The sequence below is a fragment of the Taurulus bubalis genome (assembly GCF_910589615.1).
Source record: "Taurulus bubalis genome assembly, chromosome: 15".
Classification (NCBI taxonomy): Eukaryota; Metazoa; Chordata; class Actinopteri; order Perciformes; family Cottidae; genus Taurulus; species Taurulus bubalis.
Genome location: NC_136603.1, coordinates 7752890 through 7772013, shown reverse-complemented (window position 1 = coordinate 7772013; position 19124 = coordinate 7752890). Strand labels below are relative to the sequence as shown.

The 19124-nt window shown below is 41.4% G+C and overlaps 1 protein-coding gene across 1 annotated transcript in view; it reads left to right on the top strand.

Moving 5' to 3' along the window:
- stxbp5l (syntaxin binding protein 5L) overlaps positions 1–19124 on the top strand; it is a gene marked incomplete at both ends in the record, with an annotated part of 138423 nt that overhangs the window by 93523 nt on the left and 25776 nt on the right. The window contains 13 exons of the mRNA XM_079231421.1: positions 620–683; positions 3081–3164; positions 6999–7122; positions 9688–9763; positions 10246–10400; positions 10844–10916; positions 11847–11994; positions 12536–12603; positions 13014–13054; positions 13638–13852; positions 14141–14316; positions 15044–15169; positions 17720–17871. Of these exons, the coding sequence (XP_079087547.1) occupies positions 620–683; positions 3081–3164; positions 6999–7122; positions 9688–9763; positions 10246–10400; positions 10844–10916; positions 11847–11994; positions 12536–12603; positions 13014–13054; positions 13638–13852; positions 14141–14316; positions 15044–15169; positions 17720–17871 (1502 nt within the window). The remainder of the gene's footprint in view (positions 1–619; positions 684–3080; positions 3165–6998; positions 7123–9687; positions 9764–10245; positions 10401–10843; positions 10917–11846; positions 11995–12535; positions 12604–13013; positions 13055–13637; positions 13853–14140; positions 14317–15043; positions 15170–17719; positions 17872–19124) is intronic.

Sequence of the window (19124 nt, the reverse complement as noted above, 5' to 3'; positions counted from 1 at the left end):
TTTGTCTTCTGGCTTGATTTTGGTGAAAAATTCAAATCCAGCGTTATGCAGTATTTTCCTCTTGGTCAGGATTATGTAGCTAGAACAGGTTGTTACTGTGACATGGTGGTACTGTTTGAGTCTTGAGCAAAAGGATTAGGATTGACTTTCATAATATAAAACAGTGGGGGCTTCCTACAGGGTTTCAAGAGTGCAGAGGAGTGGAGCTCTTTGTTCAGCTCCTAATGATCTCTGCATGTAGCATACTTTCCTAATGCATCACAAGGAAAGTCAAATTAAAGTAGACTGTAATTATGGTTTATGATGAATCCATGAGCAGCCTAGTTGACTTTTAGTTTTATATTATTAAATGAATACTTTTATTTTGGGGTTTGTACAGATTGTAAGGCACATTTGTGATTAGTGAAATTGGACTATACAAATGCATTTAATTGGGTATGGGGGGATCTGAATATACACTCACAGCATGAAAAGCCAAATTGGGCTTGTTAGTCTAGTAAAACCCTTTACTTCCATGTACTCGCTGAACAATGGTGTCAGGATCTCCTTGCAGTCTTGTGTGACTGCATCACAGCTGCTGTCTTTTTCACCTCCTCCTTATATTTCCTTCTTGTCACAGATCAACTAAAACTCATCCAGGACCTGTGGTTCATTTGAGTGACAGCCCAAAGGATGAAGGCAAGGTGAGTAGGCAGATAAAAGAAGCACCAGCAACACCTCCTGGTCCTCCTCGCAGACCAATGACACTACAATCTACTGAGGCTCTCTGAGACTTGGTGCAAGGTGCATAGCAATGAGCGAAAAACACAGCGCAATATGAGACATCATTTAAAAATAGAAAAATATTAAAATGTACAATACAAATATGGTAAACAAACAAACAACAGTACTTTAAAACAAGTATATCTGTCCCCCAACCTACTCTCTGCCTTTCCTGCATTAGTCACCTCTCACTCTCTCAGCCTGGCTTTCTTCCTGGATGACAGAACAAAAAAACATTATCTATAAAGTACCGTGGATGTTATATTCTTTGAGGAGAGTTGAGGTTTTTATATTCAAGCTTCAATTTTTTTTGAAATGTTGGATGTTGCTGTAAGGAAGAGACCATTGATTTTCTCGATGCATTTCACTGCCTCTGTGTGAAACCAGACTTGACAAGCTGTGAAGACAAAAAAAAAACGAGACACGAGGGTACAGCAGCTGTGGCACTCTGCCATCACTCACTGCAAGAAAAGGCAATTTGCTGCAAGTGCCATTAAAACTTTGAGGAATTAATGTTCCCACCCTAAAAAATAGGATCTTCATCTTTTATGTTGCAATGGCCAGGACGGTTGGAGAAGGGGACAGATGTAGTTATGTTTCTCAAAGCCTTTGCATTTCGTGCTCGAAACCTACACCGTCGGTCTTGCAGCATGGAATAGATATTCATTCTGAGAACATTCATTTCAATCATACATTTTTTTGGTCAAGGACAGTTTGAAAAAAAAGAAAAAAGGCTCAAAATCAAATGCTGATGACATCACACATGTTCTTTTAGATAGAAAGAAACAATTTACACTGATTAATGAAATACAATGACACACTGTCCTGCCTTGTTCAAATTATAATAAGAGAGAAGTCAGCCAATGATCTTAAATTTATCCGATGGACAAAAAAAAAACCTTGCTCCATGTTTGCTGGATCTGTAAGTAGTGTTTTTTTTAAAGTAACAAGTTAACCATAACAGTTTGATAAGCCACTGGTATGTTTATGTATCAGACATATTAGCCTTTTTACCGGCAGACATTTTGACTTGTATGATAAGGTGTAACTATCAACATTAGTGATGACTCGGGTACATTTAGGTGTCCCAGCAAGTCATGTGTGTTGGTCAGCACTCACATTATCCAGACCCTGGAATTCAGACATTATTAATATAGTATTATTAATGCTAACGTTTCTCCTGTGGTATTATTTCAATGCATGGATGTATCTTGCCAGTACAGTCACAAAATGTGCATGAATCACTCACGTCATGATTACACAAATACTTTTTGCAGAAAAAATATATTTTGGTAAGATGACGTTGCATATTTATTATTTGCATGTCAAAGTAGATAAACATCCACATGCCACATAACTTTGAGAATATACGAATGTATGTGCATGCCCAGGACATCTTGGCATTAACAAAACTGCTGGTGTGACTAATGTAAAGCTTTAGGGCTGCAACGTTTATAAGAGACTTTTTTTTTCCCTTGGCCTCTATTTCCCATCTTCTGAGTTGTGAGATGTCACACAGTCTTTCCTCGCTGCACGAGAGCTGTTTCCTACACTCTTTCTTAAAGGATGTGCTCTTCCAACTTCACTTCCCATCTCCTCTGATCTGTGATCAGATGGTGTCGACTTTGCTCCACCCTCTTATCGTGTGTGTGTGTGTGCGTGTGTGTGCGCATGTGAGAGCCGTGTGTTCATGGATGCCTGTTTCCAATAATGTGGGTGATAAAGACATGTGCAGGAGAATGTATGTGCGTGTGTGTTTATCAAAGTGCTGCATACTCTAAATGCAATACAGCTATATGTGTTTAAATGTCACAACACCAGTCATTGCTCCACTTTGTGGACCACAGGAGTTAGGTTTGCAAAAGACGCTGGACATCAGTCTGGCATCAGTCCAGGACGTAGCTTTACAAATTGGCATCCTTGTATTGTCAGTCTCCTCTGACATATCCTGCTACATGTTCTGCAAATTGCACATACAAAAGCAGACTCATGCAGGGGGAATTAAATTCTCTCCATTCTCAGTAGTACACTCGCTAGAAATTATGCCTGTGTATATATTATCTCACCAGAAAACTCACAAGCAGGCTAGCTGTGAAACTTGGTCTCAATAAGAAAAGCAAAGACTTAAAAGAGAATGAAGGGGGAGTAGGAAACATATTCTTCGGGGTGCTACAGGGAAATAAGGCTCCCCTTCTTTACAGCAAATATGTCAATTACATTGGTACTGTTGTAGGCTGTGCTCATCATCTTATTTTAGGCTAGGAAAAATGTGTTTCATCACTTCCTTGTTTTCCATTCCTTGTCACTCTCCTCCGCAGCTGCTTATAGGGTTTGAAAGCGGGACAATCGTACAATGGGACCTCCGGGGCAAGAAGGCCGACTTCAGAATCTACTACGATGAGGTGAGCTCCTCATACACAGCCCTGAACTGGGACAGTTTTGTTTCTATTCCATGTCACTCTGACATTAACGGGAACATTTCCCGAGGCTTTTGGTGTTTCTTGGGTCATGATAATTGTAAAAATTCTGTCCTGTTTCAACAATTGGAGCAGCAGGAAGAAGGATATATGAATGGCGAAATTGATAGTAGTGAGTAGAGAACAGGATATCTCAACAAAAATTAGCCATGTTCATGCAGAGTTGGCTTTATCATTGGACATGTTCAAAAAGCTCTCGTGACACCAATGGCCCGTGGAAATTTAAAAAGAGCTGTTTCATGTCTGTCTTTTGCCATTTCCAGAAAACTATGATAATTAGTTTTTTGTAGCTTGGGGATCTGTAATATTATACCAACTATACTACAGAACACACTCTTCATGATAATAATAATATTAATAAAAGGATAGAACAGTTTAAAATGGAAAAGGGTGCTATTACAAGAATAACCCATCCATCCATCCATTATCAGCCGCTTATCCGGGGTCGGGTCGCGGTGGCAGCAGGTTCAGCAGGCCGACCCAGGCTTCCCTCTCACCCGCAACACTTTCCAGCTCATTCTGGGGGATCCCGAGGCGTTCCAAGGCCAGCCGGGAGATATAATCCCTCCAGCGTGTCCTCGGTCTTCCCCGGGGTCTCCTACCAGTTGGACGTGCCTGGAAAACCTCTAATGGGAGGCGTCCAGGAGGCATCCTGACTAGATGCCCGAACCACCTCAGCTGACTCCTTTCGACACGAAGGAGCAGCGACTCGACTCCAAGCTCCCTCCTGATGTCCGAGCTCCTTACCCTATCTCTAAGGGTGAGCCCGGCCACCCTGCGGAGGAAGCTCATTTCGGCCGCTTGTATTCGAGATCTCGTTCTTTTGGTCACGACCCAGAGTTCGTGACCATAGGTGAGGGTTGGAACATAGACCGACCAGTAAATGGAGAGCTTCGCCTTCCGGCTCAGCTCCCTCTTCACCAGGACGGACCGGTACAACGCCTGTTTTATTGCTGCAGCCGCACCGATCCGTCTGTCGATCTCCCGCTCCACCTTACCCTCACTCGTGAACAAGACCCCGAGATACTTGAACTCCTTCGCTTGGGGTAGGCAGTTTGTCCCCACCTGGAGGGAGCAATCCACCGGTTTCCGGCAGAGCACCATGGCCTCAGATTTGGAGGCGCTAACTCTCATCCCTGCCGCTTCACACTCGGCTGCAAAACGCCCCAGTGAATGCTGAAGGTCACAATCCGAGGAGGCAAACAGGACCACATCATTCGCGAACAGCAGAGAGGCGATCCCGAGACTCCCGAACCGGATCCTCTCCGCCCCCTGGCTGCGCCTAGATATCCTGTCCATGAAAGTCACGAACAGGACCGGTGATAAAGGGCAGCCCTGGCGGAGGCCAACACCCACCGGGAACGTGTCTGACTTACTACCGAGGATACGAACACAGCTCCTACTGCAGGCGTACAAAGACCGGATAGCCCGTGCCAACGGGTCCGGCACCCCATACTCCCGCAGCACCCCCCACAAAAACCCCCGAGGGACCCGGTCGAAAGCCTTCTCCAAGTCCACAAAGCACATGTAGACTGGTTGGGCAAACTCCCAGGACCCCTCCAGTAGTCTTGCAAGGGTAAAGAGCTGGTCCACTGTTCCACGACCGGGACGGAATCCGCACTGCTCGTCTTGAATCTGAGGTTCGACAAGCGGTCGGAGCCTCCTTTCCAGCACCCTGGCATAAGCTTTTCCCGGGAGGCTGAGCAGTGTGATGCCACGATAGTTTGAGCACACTCTCCGGTCCCCCTTCTTGTAGATGGGAACCACCACCCCGGTCTGCCAGTCCATGGGCACTGTTCCCGACCCCCATGCGACACTGAAAAGGCGTGTCAACCAAGACAGCCCAACAATGTCCAGCGCTTTCAGCATCTCAGAGCGGATCTCATCCACCCCTGGCGCCTTGCCACCAAGGAGCTTTTTGACTACCTTAGCGACCTCTGCCAGGGATATGGGAGAAACCACCCCAAAGTCTTCCGGCGCTGCCCCCTCTCCGGGGGACATGTTAGCCGGGTTTAGGAGTTCCTCAAAGTGCTCTTTCCACCGCCCGACGATGTCCCCAGTCCGGGTCAGCAGTTCCCCCCCCCTGCTGAGAACAGCCTGGGGTAGGCCCTGCTTTCCCTTCCTGAGCCGTCGGATGGTTTGCCAGAACTTCCTTGAGGCCAACCGAAAGTCCTTCTCCATGGCCTCCCCGAACTCCTCCCATGCCCGAGTTTTAGCATCCGCGACCATCGCAGCTGCAGCCCCTCTGGCCTGCCGGTACCCGTCAGCTGCTTCAGGAGACCCCTGGGCCAGCCAGGCCCGAAAGGCCTCCTTCTTCAGTTTGACGGCTTCCCTCACCCCCGGTGTCCACCACCGGGTTCTCGGGTTGCCGCCACGACAGGCACCGATGACCTTCTGGCCACAGCTCCGAGCAGCCGCGTCCACAATAGAGGCTTTGAACATGGTCCACTCGGGTTCCATGTCCCCAGCCTCCCTCGGGATTTGTGAGAAGTTCTTCCGGAGGTGGGAGTTGAAGACCTCCCGGACAGGATCCTCCGCCAGACGTTCCCAGTTCACCCTCACTACACGTTTGGGCTTGCCAGGTCTTTCTAGCCGACTCCCCCGCCCACAAGAATAACCACATTTTTTAAATGGCCTCAAATTGGTCAAAGATAGCATATATGTGTGTATATGTATATGTATATATATATATATATATATATATATATATATATATATATATATATATATATATATATATATATATATACATCTATCTATCTATATATATATACATACACACAGTATATAGTATGTTTCTTTGGACATTTTATCCAAGGTTGATTTGAGAATATCCATTCCATAAACACACACTGTCAGAATCACTCTCAAACATACACATCCCCCTAATTATTATTTTTTTAACCCCCGCGGCCTCAAAACCAATTTGCCCCGTAGACATTATCACCTTGTGGCACTTGTCCTCTGCATCCGCTGCCTTCGCTCTTATCTCCCGTGAAGAGTCACATCCTGCTCACACTCATTAATGTGGTTTCATGTCCATCTCCTCCAGCAAAGCATGGCATCCCTGTCTCACACCTCTTCAGCCAAGTACAAACAGAACCGCACCACAGATAGAAGGACTGTAGTCTGACCACTCAAACTGATGTAATTGAAAATCTTTGGACCCTTGTTCACAAGTAATATTTAGCTGTTTTGTGTTACTTTATTTGGCTTTACTATTTTGCACTTTTTATGTTGTGCACCTTTAATTTTCTTCAAAAGCACCGCATCAAATTCACAAAAATACAATGTTTAGGAAACATTAGAGTGCATTTGCTAATGGACTGTGGGAGCCTAAGAAGTTAATTCCCTCAATGCATTCCCTTTCAGACAACTGATAACCTCTGTGCCTTTGACATGATTAGCTGGGAATTATGTTTTGAAAGAGCTTTTCGAAAGAATGTCACAGAATTTGGCAAAGACTTACAATTTTACGATGTTTAGTTTGTTTTTGTAGATTAAAAGTGTATTTTTATGGTCGGCTGGGTTTTATGGTCGGAACTACGCCGATTAAGCAGCTGGTGTGATCCCAATTGTGACTGTCAATTTGTTTTGACTCTATGGTGTCACAATAAACTGTCCACTGACAGACACATTCACAAACTCACAAGGTAAAAAAAAACAGTTTTCAATATCATATGATATGATATCTGATTTTGACATATACAGTATATGACATATTTGTTAACATCCATTCCCTCTGCCTCATTGTCGCAGGCCATCCATTCAGTCGGCTGGCATCATGAAGGGAAGCAGTTCATGTGCAGTCACTCAGACGGCAGCCTGTCGATGTGGAACCTCAGAAACACCACTAAGCCATTCCAGGTCACCTACCCTCATGGTGAGACACACAGCCACACTTTATTTATCTTTTATTTATTGCTAAACAAAAAGAAGCTTTGATAATTAGCTCTACTGTAATACAGCATACATAAATTGAACATACATACATACATACATACATAAACCTCTGATTTAATGTATTTATGGTAGAATTAATTAATGCCTCACAGTTTGTCTAGGGGTTGAGTTTCAAACAGCTACAGGACGCAGAAAATTACTCCAGCTTAATGTTTATGTTCGTTCTGCGCTATAGAATTGCAAATGTGTGTTTAATATGAGATTAAAAACATTTGTTAGATCTCTCAATTTAACGGTAAACATATTTTCTGCTAAATCAAACATCACATAGCAGTTTTACTGTTATTGTGTTTAGAATATTTCAGCTTTGTGTGGTGGAACATTAAACTGCTTCACAGTTGGTAAATTGTGATGCGTGATGTTTGTCATCGCCACTTTTGCTTATTGGCTGTCAGCTGAGAATAGTTCCACACTGGGTTTATGACTCTGACTCTAAATCCATGCCACATGTAATTCGATGTGCTCTTCCTCTGACGAGTCCTCTTTCTGTTTCTCTCCTGCTCTGGTGTGGCTTGTGCACTGGCAGGCCACCCTGACCCTGTCAGATCCACGGTGATGAATAGTCCCTTGTTGTGGGCTGTGGTCTCAGTCAAAATCGCAAAACAGGAAGGCAAGAGGGAAGGACGTGGGCGATAAATGATTGGTCAACAGGCCTGGAGACGTGGTTACAGGCCACCAGATTATTTATGTGCCAGATATTTGCTATTATACAAGGCAAGAGTGAAGGGAAAGGGAAGGAACAGGACAGAGGGAGCGGAAAATGACATTAAAGTATATAAAAAAGAATAAGAGTAAACATGTCATCTCTTGAGAAGGACGCAGTCTCCTTCTATTCTAGTAGTAAATAAATGAGCTTGTTCTGTTCCAAGATAGATAAATGAAGTGATTCTGGCGCTGTAAGCCAATCATCACATCTGTGGTGATTTGCCATCCTATTTAAACGCCTGAGTGTTCATAATGACTTTGTATCGCTGCAATTGCTTTGATTTCTGGATGCTTCTGTCGCCAAACTCAGATTTGATGTTTCTTTATACAGCTGTTGGTTTGTTTGACCAGAGCTTTGGCAGCCGGATACTTTATGCATGACAAGCAATGCGTCTTCAATCAGAAGGGATGTTGTCTCTGGCAAACTACTATATTCAAGTCTTTTTTACTTATTTATCAAGGAGACAACATTACTTTTTATTGTGTTGAAAAATAAAATATGTAGATGATAGATGCAGCACAGATGCATGTCACTAGAATGATTAAAGACATGCTTTTTTATTTGTTCAATCATGTTATGCATAATCTAGTTGCTAGATCATGTACATTATAGTTGTATTCCATTTTCTATTCCTTTTTGTAAGTCTTACAGTGATAGAAGTATTATTTCTTTCATGTTTTCTTCATTTCTTCAGAGAGACTTTTGTTCAGCGCCCTACGCACATGAGGTAAAACCCACGGCTTCTCTGACTTCCAGCAGAGAGCCGTCCTCTTTATATCAAAGGCATAATTATGATTGCGTTTTGTGAGCAAATGAAAAATAACTCTCTGTAATGTGCTCTGATAATGGTCTGCTGTTCCCCGAAAAGAAATATTGGATACACAGTGCCCATTAATCAGAAAGTGAAGTGTATAGTACGACCAAAAGAGTTTTTTACCTTCAAAGTAAAACTCTTTTAATAGAACTGTTCGTTTAATAATGCTACGTATTAGTCACTATTACTAGTACTTGCACTATATTTAAACCTGTGGAGCACAAGGTTTGTAAGTGTTGCATTCGTCCATTGAATACAGCAGACATGGAGGACGTTATGCTGAATAGAATTATGGCATGAAAGGGGAAGAGAGATTAACAAAACATGCAGTTGTTCTTATAATAATAACAAAGTTTCCATCCACATGTTTTAATCAGCAGCCATAGAGCCCTTCTGTCCTGGGCCGTGCACATCCCATGCCAGTTTGTAATGTTTCCATCCAGGATGCTTTCTATTGCTCCTTTTGTAAAAGTAAACAAGAACTGGGCACAGTCATTTTGCCATAAAAAAGAAATACATCTGTTTATTAGCTTTTTATTTCACCAGAATCAGGTTGTTTGTGAGCACAACTCTGCAAGATTGTTGATTTCTTCTCTATATGAAGTCGTGTTGTTTTGGAACAGGCCGATGACGGTGACGTCAAACTTCACAACAGAGCTTATCTTCATGTCTGTGGTCGCTGTCGTAGGTGTACGGTGTGAACAGGAAGGGGCTGAGCACACAGCCTTGGGGGGCTCCGGTGTTTATCACTAACGTAGGAGGTGTGGCTGGCAATTCGACTCCCCTGAGGTCTGTTTGCGAGGAAGTTTAATAACCAGTTGCAGGGCGAGGTGCACAAGCCTCAAGTGTGATTGTGTTGAGTGCAGAGCTGAACTCAAGGAGCACCGTTCTGATGTGTACAGTAAATGTGGTGTTGTATTGAAATTGAAATGTTATTCATTATTTTGCTAATTCCTGTTATTAAGGAAAGATACAGAAGGATGGGAGAAAGGAGTCATGTAAACCTATACTCAAAGTGGAGTACAAGACCACGAGGAACAGGTGCGTGTTTTTTAAATCACTAATTTGATCCAGATGGCCAGTATTTTTAAGTACCTAATTTCACTAAATTATGATTTGAATACAGCCACAGCGAGATTAATCCTGTGGTGGTTATTTCACCATGTAGTGAATTAGCAAGAAGGTTGCCTGTGACACCCCACTTGGTGCTAATCAAAATCAAACAATATGTTATTAGTGTAGCCCCTTAAAATGTGCTTATGGGGAATTAATCAATTTGATTGTAATAAATTATACAGATTAAAAGCATTGTGAATAAATGCCAAGCAATATATTTGATTTATACACATATTGATTGCATTCACTCTTTTCTTCACACATGTATTATATGTGTTCAGTGGCTTTACGTAATTGGCTTATACATATATTGTAAACCCTCTGTCTTGTATCATACAACATGTCTATCTATCAAATGGTTTAACTTATTGATTTATTAATGTACTACTCGTCTCCCTCCACAACAGCGAGCCTTTTGTTATCTTCTCTGGGGGTCTTTCCTATGACAAGGCAGGGCGGCGGCCAACGTTAACCATCATGCATGGCAAGGCCATCACTGTGCTGGAGATGGACTACCCTATTGTAGAGTTCATGGCACTCTGCGAGACTCCATACAACAACGGTAAGTGCATGCGAAGACAGTGACAAACCAATGTCACGTATTTTCTTCATTCAGCTCAGTGGTTTTTATGGTTTTGAATCAATCAATACACAAACCAAGACTACAAAAAAGTCGAAGAAAGATGAGGTGAATCTTTTATTTGCAATGAATAAACTTGGCCTATGTTGTGCATCTAATGTAATCTTTTGATTAAAAAACGTGTGCTTCAAAGTCTTGAAAGAATCCTCTGTCCTTCTGCAAGATTAAATATAATCTCGCCACTTCTCTTTTTTTGTATGTGCAGAAGGTTGAATATTTTTCACATATTGAAGATTACGTAAATTTCAACAATGCAAAACTCAAAAAAGTTGAAATATTGATCACATTATTTTTTATATGTGGTTGTAACTGATGTCAATGTGGATTAAGCATGATTCTCTTCAGTCTGGCTTTGTATCTTACAGAGGTCCAGGAGCCATACGCAGTGGTGGTGCTTTTGGAGAAGGACTTAATCGTGGTGGATCTGACACAGAGCAAGTATGTTTTACACATATTAAAATACATCTTCGTCACAGCAAAGCTGCATGTTACTGAGCGAGTCCCATCATTCATCACATGACAACTTTTGATGTTAGAAGATATCACCTGACATCGCATCAGGGGAACACACTTCTTCGCCTACACCTTTCATCCATAGGGGAAATCCAGCTACAGTTGATAACAAAATGAAAGTGTTAAAGATCTAACCAGTGCCACTCGAATCTATTCTTCAGGGAGAATCTTTGATAGAAGATGACTCTCGGGAGTGCTGCCACTCCAGTTAAATTAACGTATCACTATTGAAAGATATGAAAGTGAAGTTAAAAGGTGCTGATGTGGTGCAGTTGTGACAGATTACCACGAAAGGCCTGGGATACATTTGAATAGTAGCAAGACACATACATTAGACCTAGAGAGTGAGTAGGAGGATTTAAATGAGGTTGCCTTAATTAGGTTACCTAATTTAAGCTGTTAGATATAAACATCTCATGATGGCTTAATGTTAAGTTTTTCTTTTTTTAACTTGTCAACATAAATAAGTAGTCTGCACCTAGATTGTTTAATACCGGATATACAGTTTGTATCTTCACACTCATATTCATCAAGTTTACTGATCAAGCAATAATTAGCATTTGTTATGTAAATAATGTATTCGGTACAGAATAGCAGACATGTTTTTATGCAGACACATAGCAGTGCTATATTTACCTCACCTGTAGTCTGATTACAGAATATAGATAAGACATTTTAGTAATGCTGATCCTGTAATTCATTTTTAATTAACTCTAATGGATACTTTTCTGATAACCTTGAATGAACAGATCAATTATCTCCTTGTTGTTATTTCGTGATTAATTCCCCTTACCTTTCTGCCCATTTTGACAAAGTGGCTTAAACTATACCATATCATATGCACGTATCTGGCAGCTTCCCAGTCTTTGAGAATCCTTACCCCATGGACATCCATGAGTCTCCAGTTACCTGCACAGCCTATTTTGCCGACTGTCCGCCCGACATCATCCCCATCCTCTACTCGATAGGAGCTAAACACAAGAAGACTGGCTACAGCCAAAAGGTAGGAGAGGGAAAATATGAGCTACTGTTTGTCTCTTTCTCCTTTCATTCTTGTTTGGTAATTCATTCTAATTGATGTGTGTTTGACCAAGTGCAAAGTAAAATAAAATCTAAACATCTTTTCAGTAATGGTTGCAGAATGATTTTTTTGTATACGTTGTTGACAGATGCTGTACAAAAGTTAGACGGTGCTTGTATAATGGTGCACCTGTGCACGGCACGGCTCTGGTCTCTCAAGGTTACTGCAATGTGAATGATCTTCACAATTTATGGAAATTAAATCAGCCTGACTAAATAATTGCTGCTATGAACTTGAAGCAAATTATGGGTTATCAACATATGAGTCATTTTAATCGGAACAGATTTGTATTTGAAGATGAAAGAATGTGTTGTTGGACACTGAAGAAAATAAATCCAGAACATGATTATTCTGTGTTTTCGAATATAATGAAAGTTTATGAACTGGGCCCAGTGGGAGAAAAGCAATAGATGATGTGCTAGAGTTGTTAAAATAATCAACACTCTGTTTGTAACCATTACAGGAGTGGCCAGTCGCCGGGGGAACGTGGACGTTAGGCTCCCACACCTACCCAGAGATCATCGTCACGGGGTATGTCAGCGTTATCAAAAAGCAATATTTTGTCGGTACAGAAAGATCAGAGTCCAAATGCATGGCAATTATTAGCCCAAGCTGAGATCCGAGAGAAAGATACCGTAATCACAACTACAAGGAAAACTACAGTATATGTGTGTCCACACTAACATCATGACAGGATTGGCCCAGCACGGGGCCTTACTGACGGTAATTGGTTTTGAAGCATGTGCACTGGGTGGTAGCGACTTCTAGGCAACACTAGAATCCGACATTTATAATCAGTCATCATCATACACTGCCCAATTTTTAAGATGTAAGATGGCTATGACATTTATTACAGTTGGAAATGTGTAGCAATAAAGCTGGTGCAAAAAAAACACACCAATTTTTCCACAATGGACAAACAATTCTTTCTCTTTGTTCAGACATGCTGACGGATCAATAAAGTTTTGGGACGCATCTGCAAGTAAGTTTACTCTCTAAGCCTTTCTGTCTTCCTGAGCTTTGCTGAACTCAGGCTTTTGTTACACAGCTTGCTCAAATGAATATTATTTCTTTCATTTTTTCTTGCTCAACGTTTTGTCATGTTTCTTCCTCATATATTATTGTTTTTTTGTTTCTATTACTTGCCATTATTGTTTTGCTATAATTGACTCAAGTCCAGCCTCGCTAAGAGTTAAATGTGCACAAACAATGAAGGCGCATGTTTCCAACGACCTTCACTATTTTTGTTTAGAAATAAATAATAATTCGATGCTGCTGCTGTTATTGTATCTTTTTATATTTATTATAAAGAAAACTCTAGTGTCAAAACCATCAGTGAATTTGTTTTTCCTGTGTAGCCACAGTCCGAAAGCTTATCCACTTGTACCACAAGTCTACTGCCATCCAAAATCCCTAGAATCATACCATGCAGTTGCACTGAGCCACATATTCCCTCATTATAAAGGTGCTTCCACCAGTGGCAATGTCAGTTGTATGTGTGTTGCATTTACAGTGTGTTTTCCACTAGAAATAGTTTGACCAAGCTTAACCATTTCTCTACCCAGTCACACTACAGATGTTGTACAAGCTGAAGACCTCCAAAGCCTTTGAGAAGCCAAAGCCTGCTGAGGGCAGGGCAGCCGAGTTGGTGGAGGAAGACCCCTTTGCTGTTCAAATGGTCAGCTGGTGCCCCCAGAGTCGCATCTTCTGTGTGGTTGGCATCTCAGCGCACATCATCCTGTACCGCTTCAGCAAATATGATGCCAACACTCAGATAGTGGTGAGTGAGATGAGAATCCAGGTAAATTATAATATATGTGCGTTAAAAGGGGGGTAAGTAAGGTCAAATGTAATTCTTACAAACACCTTCTCTGAAATCCTAAGTGTCTTATGTTACGAACTGAGCCTTGTTTTTGTTTTACAGGGAGATCTTCCAATGTAAATGCTGCCAATGTCTATCCATCCAACATTGTCGGGAACCAAAACCCTAATTCAGTGGATGTAGTTCACTCTAGTAGTCACATTGCTACAGGATTAAATCTATTTTTTTTGTCTGTGTCATCTTCAGTCACTGGAGGTGCGGCTACAATGTGAGGCGGAGGATGTCATCTCACCGTCTGATAATGAAAACAATCCCTGCTTCTCGGAGTCCGGCTCCCACTCGCCTCAAGCCCACCAGCAACACCCAGCTAGCCCCGGCAGCGGCACGCCTGAGGGTAACAAAGACAGCATCCCCTGCATTAAGTAAGATCTCCTCACACACATCATCATTTCTCTGCAACAAATAACAACAAATGTCTGTTTTAACAAATCATTTGGTCTGACAGTGTACCATAAATTGGTTATTTGAAATAACAGTAATGCACAAGTATTGGCATATTGGCAAAACAAGTAACTTGTGATGAAGACCATCGATCTTCTTCACTTGACAGACACTCAAACGTGGAACAGGAGAACAATGACCCTCCTCTGTCAAGAAATAATTCAATTGTCATTGTGATAAATGATAAGTTCCAGCTCACAGTAAAGTACATACTGGACTGTTGATTTTGATTAAAAAACATTTTTTTCACTTAAAGTCAACATATCCTACGTTTCTTTAAATCTAAACTGATGATGCCTTATTGTTTGTAATAAAGTGTTCATGTGTTCGGGGATGACGGTGTGTAAAAACAGGTTACCCTTTATGTTGATTGGATTCAAAGTAAGTGCTGTGATTAGCTTGTTAAAGCCCTTCACACTGGCGAGATCCATCAATTGACATTCTAACGCATTGGCAGAGGATTGTAGCTTTGCCATCTTCAACATATGTGATGCTATGTGCACATTTGTAGCAGATGTGTCCATCAGTCTGCATTTTCCACTGTATTTGTTTTGCTTTGAGTTATTTATTTACACTTTTCCAGTGAATTATTTTCAACTAAATGCTATATATGTATTACACAGCACTCTTCGTTATATCTTTTTTCAGGGTGAAGGACCGGATGGTTCGGGTCCCTCCTGGCTACCAGGCAGAGCTGGTCATCCAGCTGCTATCGGTAGATGGAGAACCTCCTCAGCAGATCACCAGCCTGGACATCAACTCTGCCTATGGCCTGTAAGTCTCCAGATGCATGGCAGTCTCTCAGTCTGCTGGTCCAAGTGTCCATCTGTGTGACTTTTTGTCTGTCTAGATTAGGAATATGGGCAAGGCATCTTTTCATCATTGGTGCTGATCGGTTCCAAATCTTTGATGGTCTGCACTCAGGACAGAAAGATAGTTTAGAGGAGTTTGCACAAACTGATTACGAACAAAGCTTCTGAAATCTTTGATCAATGACATGTTGCAACTTCACATGATTATTCAGCTTTATTGTACCGTCATAACAGCTTAATTGGACATAAAGCAGAAAGTTGAAGCATAACAAAGATTACAAATAAGAAACCACAAATGTTTTTTTCATTGTTAACTGTAAATGACTGGTTTACACAATAGCACTAACCCATGGATAAGGGTAGAGGTAAAATATTAAGTTTGTATAACCAGTATAGTTATGGTTAGTACTGCTGCTATTGTTGCGTGCAGTTATTGTACCTTGATCACATGGTAAGAACAGTATTTAAATCTTTCCCTGTAACGAGGTTTCAGGCTTCTTGACGTCATACATACACTTGCCAACCAGCCAGTCAGAAAAAAGTGGCCATATATGTAACAAGGATTGCAGTGAGGAGAGGTTAAGGTGTTGGCCACTTGCCAGTGAATAGCAGGTAGCAACGAGATACATGGAAGGTTCAATACGCCCGTCTGTCATGTGAATGTGTGTGTAATTGTGTTATTGCACATGCAGGGAGAGCAGTGCAAACCTGAAGATGAATCGGTTATGTTTGTGTTTTTTTATTTATGAATAATAGTGAGAGCCTAATGAAAGGTTAGGGCTTAAAAGCATTTGGATATTAGGATGTAGGGTCGAGGACTATGGAGTTCCTTATTTAGCACCACCTTCGCTTACAGTATAGTTCAGTCAATATTAAAATTGGACACAAACCGACCTAAAGATGCATTGAGCTTTCATCAATGCATTGGTGTAGGCATGCAGTCAGAACTGAGCCTCCGCAAGTGGACTGAACCATTACTGTCACTTCTATATGTCTTTCCTTTAAGATAACATATACTTCTAATACTTTGTAAAGTGCCTAATGTTGATTTGGTAACTGTTGAGAGTTCATGTTGAGAGGAGTTGATTGACTTCCTGAGCTCTGAGTGCTTAAAGACCACTTCTATGGTTTTGTTGTGAATAGAAGTTCTGCTGCCGGAAACCAATAAAATCACAGCTCTTTTAAAGAATATCTATATGGGTCAAGGCAGGGCCATCATTTGCCTTTCTCCTGTAAAGCTATTCACCGCTTGAATAGAAGAGAAACTTTGTCTGAAAAACACATGCAGACACACTGACATTTCGGTTTATTTTCGCATGGTGTACGTGAACATTGCAACACACAGTGAACGTCATTACATGAAGGCTGCACCAGAAGCATGTGAACAGAAATACATCACTACCTCATGTCTTTATTTTACTAAAGGCAACACAAAGACACACGTCTGTCTCGTTTGGTCACATGTATGTCGCACATGTCTCTGCCAAAGAATAAGTTCATTGTTGTGTAGTTTACATAGATCAGTGAGGGGAGTAATGCTGTTTGAGTTTGACTGACTGAATTCCTTTTGGACGTTATGAAATTAGTGGTAGATTTGTACAAAAACACAAATGACAGACTGTAAAAAAACTTTTTTCTTTACCCCATTTTTCTTCAGCTGTTGAGCCTTTAGCTTTGATCTATGAATGTCGTGGAGCTCCATGTCTTTTTTGCTGTTTGTGTCTTAGGACTCAAGTTGTGTTTCTTTTGTCGCTTGTGCGAAGGAGCTGGATGAGGGTGGTGCTTGACCACTGCCGCCTTTCCACTTAGCGGTGTGTTCTGACTGATGGGTTCTTACATGCGTAATCATGCTTGTGGTATTGACATTGCTGTTTACATAGACTACATGACACACGGCCCTTCCAAACACTCGGGAAAATGCTCTCAATCAGAGACAACGCAGCTGCTGTCACAACCCAAACCATCACCCCATGTGACAGTAATGTAAAGTGAACCAGACATCTGCATGGTGGATGCAGGAGAGCAATAAATGACTGGGCGACAAGCTTGAGTGCCATGTATTTGTTTGCCTCGCTTTTTTGAGCATTTTCTTCTGATTGCTGGATTGAAAAAAACACATATAGAACCATTTGTCTGTGTACTTCTTCTTATTCTGGTCAATGCCTTATCAACTTGAACATTTTTTGCTCAAAAACAAACAGAAGAAGTACTGCCAACACGTTTCACTTCTTCAGTTAAACCCTGCGCTCTAGAACAGGAGGTGGCAATGGAGCTCATGTGGAATCTGGTATTACTATTCAACAGCAGCACTAGCAGTGTGAGATAAAGACAGTCATTACACCAAAATGCCAAAGTTAATTTGACAGTGTTTGATAGTGCTACATGTAGAGCCTTTTAATGTCAGTGAGAATTACCTGGTGAAATACATCTGCCAACAGTGTAAATGCAAACGTCTGTCTGTGTGTGTCTGTGCATGTGCACGTGCCTCCTTGCCGTGTTTGTGTGTGTCCAGTTTGGCGTTTGGGAACTGTAATGGCCTTGCAGTGGTGGACTACTTGCAGAAAACCATCCTGTTGTGTATGTCGACACTGGATCTGTACGGAGCTGCCGACCCGTACCAACGCCTTACCCGCTCTCCCCGCAGGAACAGACAGTCCACCTCAGGTAGCGCATACACACACACACACACACACACACACACACACACACACACACACACCTCTGGGATCTTGCCCACACACGTGCATGAATACAACCAACACTCACGGTGCAGCCACACAATAATGTGTCAATAATGTTGTTGGTAGATCCATACTATCGTCTTTGTTCTCTTCACCTGTCCTCTCTCTGTCTCTGCTGGTGTTCCTTCTTCCTAATCCTTCTGTCTCCTTTCTCTCTTTTTCTTTATCTTTCTAAGGTTAGACTGATCTATCAGTGGTCATGTGATCTATCTTAATCTGAAATCTATGGTGTAGGTGGTTTAAATATATTTCCTGTATATTTGTTCAATACCACTTCTTTCAAGCCCTTAACCTGATCAATGCAATATTATTGTAAATAAAAGTTAGTCTATGTGGTGATGGTTTGCTTTAAGTAAATTGAAGAAAAAGAAGAGTAAATATATGCAAGAACAACACATTACATGTAAATTATGTTTTATTTTTTTAATAATAATAATTTTTGAGTAATAATATAACTCTGATGGGGCCCACGGCTACTTTAACTTTTAATACTTTTTTCTGATAACACAGTTCTTACCAACTGTTTTTCATGCAGGACATTTACTTTGTGTGGTATTGTTGGGTTCAACTTAAAAGTTAAAAGTAAATTATATGAATGACTGAATACTGCTTATAGACTATAAAAGAGTATGATATTACAGTGTTTTAGGGGCCATTTTGCATAAAGAACATGTTTACTTTTGATACTTACTATAGTGTGGTAGGTCCTTTACTAAAGCTTGTACTGTATTAAAGCTGTATCAAAGGCGTATATCCTGATAGAAATACATCTCTGGTAAACACCAAACATATGTAACTATTAGGTGAAAGTTGACATGAAAAGGATGAAATTATCTATTTGTACAAAATATAACCCATCAACAAGTAAAATACAAAAATATGAGAACGATATCAGCATTCAAAAACTTGTGTCAGTCCAACCTTACTTCTACTCTCTCTTTGCTCTTTTTCTCTCACACAATAACATACAAAGACAAAAAACACCCGTCCATCTCAGTATGCCTGTCACAGATCTGCACTTTGATATGAAGTGCATGTTAGCAGGCTGCGTGTCATTCCACGTTGGCATTACTATGCATGTTGTCATTTGTTTTCTTCTGTCCTTTCTGTTTTTAGTCCTGCTTGAGCATAGATCTGTATTCAAAAGCCACAGAGGTCTCGTTGTACTGCCTGACC